The sequence below is a fragment of the Populus trichocarpa genome, chromosome 18 (assembly GCF_000002775.5).
Source record: "Populus trichocarpa isolate Nisqually-1 chromosome 18, P.trichocarpa_v4.1, whole genome shotgun sequence".
Lineage (NCBI taxonomy): Eukaryota > Viridiplantae > Streptophyta > Magnoliopsida > Malpighiales > Salicaceae > Populus > Populus trichocarpa.
In genome coordinates this window covers 13233574-13240751 of record NC_037302.2, presented here as the reverse complement: position 1 = coordinate 13240751, position 7178 = coordinate 13233574, and the positions used below count along the sequence as shown (strand labels likewise).

At 32.0% G+C, this 7178-nt stretch overlaps 1 protein-coding gene across 1 annotated transcript; it reads right to left on the bottom strand.

Moving 5' to 3' along the window:
- Positions 1-5207: 5207 nt before the first annotated feature.
- On the bottom strand, positions 5208-6180 carry LOC112324942 (uncharacterized). The gene has a single exon (XM_024589682.2). It carries the CDS (start codon positions 6081-6083, stop codon positions 5445-5447), a length of 639 nt encoding a protein of 212 aa, XP_024445450.1. The 5' UTR covers positions 6084-6180; the 3' UTR covers positions 5208-5444.
- Positions 6181-7178: the final 998 nt, after the last annotated feature.

Genomic DNA, 7178 nt, shown 5'->3' with positions numbered 1-7178 from the left:
GAAGATATTTATATGATATAATCTAATTAGCTCCATCAAATCAAATTTAAAATCGATCAAGTGAGAATCAAGAATTCTCAAAAAAAAGATATCATTGTTTTAATAAAATGATTAACCTACAATTCGATAAACTTCTAATTAACCCAAAAATCTAATGTTTCATGTTGATTTTAGAATCAGCTTCCTAGCCGTTCTACAATTATATTTTTATAAGATATGTTTGAAATTATAATAATAGTTATTTTTTAAAATGTTTTTAATTTGAAAATATTTAAAAATGATATTTTTTTTATTTTTAAAAATTTATTTTTAATATCAACACATCAAAATATCTGAAACATAAAAAAATATATAAAATTTTAATTTAAAAAAAAATTAAAATAAAAAAACAAATAGTTTTATATGTCATGTCATATTAAACAAAAATAAATAAATTAAAAAACTGTGTACGTACATGGACTTTGGAACATTAGTTGCATTTTGCTAGAAGCAGCCCTAATGCACAAAAAAAAAGGGTGTAAGCACACGAATGTAGAATCGACATCTATCCTTATCCTTATCGACATCATCAATACAACACCTCCGAGGCTGGTACATGCACATGTGCTGTGAACAGCCATGGAGGAAGATGACAACATCCTAACAAGGGCCTACTCTCTATCATGGAAGCTCTAATGAACTACACTCTAAAATTCTCCTAGGGTAACCCATTTTCCACCATGGGCAGTACATTTTGTCTGTCGTCCAAACAGACACCAGTTCCTGAGTCAGCAGCTACTCAGATATCTGACTCATCCCTTTTCTTTTCCTTTCATCTTCGGATTCTCAGTTTGATGGGAAAGTGCACAAGATTTCAAAGGATTGGATTTCTGTTCTTGCAAGGATTAGTAAATATAATCTCGGTGAGAATCTTACATGTAAGATGGACCTACAGCTCCCAGCCACGCATTTTCATTACAAACTTTTTCTAGAATTGATATGAAATATTAAAAAAAAACATATTTTTTTCTCCGTGACAAACGCAGGAATCTAGAAGATAATGTTCAAGAGGATTGGTGTGACTTTAAATTAGATTGCTAGAGGCTCTCCATGCTGTGTATTAATTTTATGAGAAAATGGAGGCAATGGTCCCTAGTGCTGGCGTGACCCCTCACAGCTATAACCCATTCAAGACGTGTCTTTTCAATCATGTGGGCTGCTTTTGGTCTCCCCATTTTGAGTGTTTTTGTATGGGAGGAGGCCCAGTGTGGGTGCCACCAGCAAATGGAACAGATAAAGGGTTAAATCTTACCTCTTCGTCTGGACATTTTGAATCCAATTGTATGAGCAGGTGGTTTCCTCCTTTTCAAATTATATATTCTCTCTCAAATCTGAGCACCTAACCATGGCTTTTTCTCTTGCTCAACAATTTGGAATATTAAATTGTTTGCTGGAATTGTAGTTTATGACAGATTCAATAAAAAAATTCTTTAAATTTCTTACAACCTCTCATATAGATGCAACTGAGCAAGGATTTAGGTAAGGGTATATTTCTTGGATTATAGTTTGGAGATCATTAACCACCTTGAGGGTTATCCAAGAACGTGGTAATAATTGTTTTTCAAATTATATTTTATTAAAAAAATATATTAAAATTTTATAAAATATAATTTCAACCGCGTTTTCTCTAATCATGTTAAAAAAACAGTTTTTAAACACATGCTAAACCCAGAGACAAGTAGATTTACATTTTAATTTTGGTTTTAAATAAAGCTCTGACATTGTCAACCATGTTACATTTTCTTTCAGTAGGCATCACTCATCATCATCATCCATCTCCTTATCCCCCACAACCCTTCTTCTTTAATCTGTCTAAATGATATTTTTCTCTCCCTGATTACGATTACAAGATAAAACCTCATCTGCAAGCAAGAAGACTTTTTTTTATAGTATGAGATGACATCAAACTACTTGTCATACATGGACGATACACGTAATTTTTACAATATTTTCTCTGATTTCTCAATCCATAGCTAATGATTTATACAGAGTGGGATTTCATTTCTTTGTTTGTTTGACCTCTTCTAGTACAACTGTACAAGTCTTGTGACAACGACAATCATCCAAAAATTCAGTAGCTGCCATTGCCTTCCTCCTTCCCTCGGCACCCACCCCCACCTATCTTTTTCAAAACCTTATCTTCCCAGGAGCTGTTTTCGAGGCAGTCCTCCGTATGGTCTGCACTGTAGATTGATGGGCATGAGAGGTATCATTCAAAGCTTTTTTTTTATCTTTCGAAGTTTTGTTTGAGTAGAGACAGACCAGTTATAGAAAATCTTTTCACCCAGAAAGTCGAAGCGGTTTGTGTGTATCTCGGAGGCGACAATGGGGTTCATAGTAACGAGTCCCACTATAATACCAGAGCAAAATAACCGGGTAATCTAAAATTGATTTAAAACTAATTAAAAAAACCGGTTTGAGAGATCAAACCAATAAAAACAGGTTAGAAAACTTTAAAAAAGTCGATCTGGTTCGGTTTTTGCATATAGACACCGAAAAAAAAATCATTATGACAACTAAATTACAATTTTATCCTTTGAAAAAAAAATTAAAAAACTTTGATTTTGAGGATAATTTGATCTTTTCTAATGATAAACCTGGATTATCAAGGATTATTTTCATTTTTCCAACTTTTTTTGAACATTAAAACAACAAATTTACCCCTCATTAAAAAACAATTGTTGATAAGGTGTATTTCTGTTTTTTTGTTTTTTTACAAAATAAAAATAATAATTTTTATGCCCTTAGAATAGTACAAAATTAAGGCATGTATTTAGGGTGATTTCATCTTTTCATATGAATTTTTTTATTAATTCTGATAGTTTAAACTTTTTGCTCTTAATAATTAATTTTGTCCTTTGAAAAAAAAAATATAGAGAGCCTTGATCTTGATTTTGAGGAGGATTTGGTATTTTCAAAAGATCAACCAGCCATTAATGAAGGGTTATTTTCATCTTTCCAACTTTTTTTGAATTAAAACAACTTATTTACCACCATATTAAAAAAAAAAAAAACTATTGGCCAAGTGTATTTTTGTCTTTATGTTATTTTACAAAACAGAAAAATAACTTTTATGCCCTTTTGAATAGTAAAAAATTAAGGCATGTGTTGAGGAGAGATTTCATCTTTTCACATTGTTTTTTTTATTATTATTAATTTCATAATCATTAAAGATAATTTGAATGTTTTGACCTTAATAATGAATTTTTAAATCAATACACTGCAAGAATATGGGCCTCGCGTGTTAGCATATGGGAAATACATGTGTCTTTTTAGCATAGGGGAAATAATATGTTTTACATTTAACTTTTAATTTTTTTAATTTTACTTTTAGTTATTGTTAACGATTTTATTTATTTATTTACATAAATAATTATCAATTTTATTTAATTGAATGTGTTTATAAGTATTTAAACACACAAAAAAACCACGTTTTTAAATACTAATTTACTAAATAATTTATGGGGTGAAACTTTTACTTATTGGATGTCATATTGAATGTCATATTCATAGTAGAGTATCTTCTAAAAAAATTAAATATTTCTCTCTAAGAAGCATGAAATAGTAGAAAATCAAATTTGAAATATTTTAAAATGTGGGAGTGTGTAGCTTTTTATAAAGTTTTTTATATATATATAAAAAAAAGAATCCAAGGGTCTTAATAGTGTTTTTGTTGGTTATGCACAAATTTTAAAGGTTTATAGGCTTTTGGATTTAGAAACTAATGTAATTGTTGAATATATATGTATTGAATTTATCAAAAATAAATTCATAAGTGATTCAAATGTACAGAAACCAGATCTAAGAGTAATGATTCCTAACTCAAGTGAAAAACATAAAAACTTATAAATAATAGGTTTAAGTGAACCTAAAAAATATCAAATAGTTAGAATGAAAAAACACATAGATTAAAATTAATTTATATTAATTCTATTGTATTTTTAGTTAAGGTGATAGAAATACAATATTAAAAATGACACCCGTAATTAAATGTTAAAGATAATCCATAGACCTTCCATGAAGCTATGTTTTTTTTTAGGGATGTAGCATTTTGAGTCTAGACTTATGTTTAGCTTATTATTTTTATGTATTTTTTTAATTATTTTTATGTGTCGATAACATAATAAAAAGTATTTTAATTAAAAAATATTTTTCAAAAATATAATGCATATTGTCACCAGGACCAGAATTCACCTAACAGCTGTTTAATATAGAATTGTTATTAATGTATTCCCACAAAAAAAGAAATGTTCTTCAACGTATTTTTCGTTTTTCTGTGATTTTAATTTGCACGAATTCTTCTGCAATTTTCATTTTTCTTTTTAATCTTACGTTAGCAGATTATTTACATGAAATATACTGTCATTTTTTCTCCGTTTTTCCCCTCCATTTTCAAGCTTGCATTTCCTTTTTCTCCATTTCAGTTTTCTTCTCAGCCCTTTTCTTATTTCTCAGCGCGTAATTATATGGTACTTTAGCCAAACGCAATTGTTCACAATAATTCCATTTCCTCAAAAGACTTAATTTCCAAGCAAGAATTTCTTCTAATATTCATTGAGAAAAAATCTCAATATCTTTTTTTTCATAAATTAATGAATCTGCATTTTATGATATAATTATTTAATTTAAATTTCTCCTATCAAGTGACCAAATAATATCACGTCATTTCCATTATTAATTGAATATATTAATCACCCACTTCAATTTTATTATTATTATTATCATTAATAATGTTCTCCAATCCAAGCAGAGCAAAGGTTTGTCCTTGTCCAGTATAATTTCTCAAACTTTTAATTTCCAGCTCAAATATAAACACTTCAATTTCCCGGCAAGTGAAAATGCACACCTGCAAATAAAAAAAATAAAAAAAGAAGCAGCAAAGTTAACCAATAAAAAACACCCTTACCTCGACAAGAAAAATAAACCACATAAACGAATACGGTGAACGGATGGATCATGGGCGTAAACAACACGCGCACAGCACAAAAACCCCTACACGGAGTTCACAGAAAACGTGAGTCCAAACGGAAAAATCCACTCACAGCTGGGAAATTGACATGGTTTGATGAAATCCACAAATTCTGATTAACGGATTACTTAGTTTAGTTAATTTTCAAGTTAGATTAGAGTTGGTTATTTGTTAATTTTTGTTGGTTAGAATTTTGAAGTCCTTAAAAATGACTTGATTTTGCAACTGAATAATATAGCTTTGATAACTATACACACTCAAAAGCCATGTGTTATGTATCTATATATTCAAAAAGTCCTGTCGTCGAATTGTGTTACGTCACCGGATTCCGATAAAAAAACTTTCCGTCCCGATTTCCACGCGCCACCACTGCAATCTGAGTCCAGTCCTCGTCGGGTGAGCAAGCAAATAAAAACTTGAAGTGACCAACATACCCTTAAGACTCAGCTTTTGACATGACGGAAAGCCGGCTCGGTCGGGACTGGAATGCTGTACGCCGGCGTTGTTGGTGAGAAGACGGCCGGATCAAAGAGGCCAAGGCTCTTCTCACCAAATCACCTTCCACGCCGCCGATTCTCACTAGCGAATTGGTCATGGCAGATCTTCTCGCATTCAGCCGATTGTTGTTTGAAGAGTAATTACTTGATGAGGTAGAACTGCCAAACCCCGTGCCTTTATGGAGGCTGCACCGGAAAGAGCCTGGATGTGTAGACGGCGAACACATGCAAGTCCGTTTAGGAGTGCTCTGTTTTCTCACTACCTGATGGTTGTGGCTCCGAGAAGGATTGACGGTGGAGATTGAGCGGTTAGGAGAGACGGCATTTAAGCGGACGGATGAAGAAGGCGACGGTGTGGAGTGCCCGTACATGTTAACCCGTGTAGGCGATGAGGATCTGGTGAAGAAAGTTGATGAGCGAGACATGAAACTTGAACTTGAGTAAGCGAAGGGGCTGGAGGAGGCGGAAGCTGACGGAGATCTGGAGAAGTGCTGGTGGAATCTACCGGATGGAGAGAGAGAGCGAATAACCGGACCGCTCGAGGTTCTTCTAGAAGATCCAGTGGCCATGGCCGCCATTTTGATGGTGGTTGTTCTGTTCTTAGGGGTTGCAGTAAAGAGAGATGAGGAGAAGATTGTAGGGAAATAAAGAAAACTGTTTTTCTATCGAGTTTGGCAAACCTAACTTCACTCTAGCGATGTATTTATAGGGAAGGAAGGGGAGGAAGGGGGTGTTCGATATTTCGCGATATTTCGAGGGGTTTAGGATATTTTAATTTGGACTTTCCTCTAGACTCCTTACACATTTGATTATTTACATATAGAGAAGAATGTTTTAGATTTCTTCTGTTTTAGTATTTTAGGTCATTAAATATTAACATGGTTATGGACAATTAATTTTTAATGTTCATGTCGAGAAAAAATAATTTGGCCTTCTCTAACGCAAAATTAATTTAAAAAATCATATAAAATTTTATACAAATATATATTGGTTGTTATTTTATCACATGAGATTGATTTTTTTTAAAATCATTTTAAAAAATTCATATAAAATTAATTTAGATTGTTGTTTTATTCATTTTATACAAACAATTGATCTCTTTTATTTTATCATGGTATTTATTAATTCTTTCCAATGCATTGAAGGAAAAAAAACATTCAATCTCCATGTATTAGTTTAGAACATTGAATTTATTACTATATAATAAAGAAAATCTCTCCAGTATATTGATTCCTCCTTGTCATACCAATATTCAATAACGGAATTAACAGGATTTTTTCCCTTTATATAGGACTTCCACGGAAATTGAATTGGATTAATTCCCTGAATTAGATTATTCATTCCAAATCTTGTGAACAAAAACAAAGAGTAGAACAAAATGGCAACATGCAAGCACAAACCATGATAATAAAAAATGTATACAAACTATTTAGATGGTGCCCTAGTGGTAAGAGTTTAGGATCAAGAGATTTGCTTTCTCTGTGGTCTCAGGCTTTGAGCCCTGTGGTTGCTCATATAATGGCTACTGCAGGCTTACATGGTTATTAATTTCAAGACCCATGAGATTAGTCGAAGTACATGCAAGCTGGCCCGGACACCCTTACTAAAAAAAAAAAGTATACATAAAAGTAGAAAACATCATCAGTGATTAGTTTTAAGAAAAGGGAAAGTAT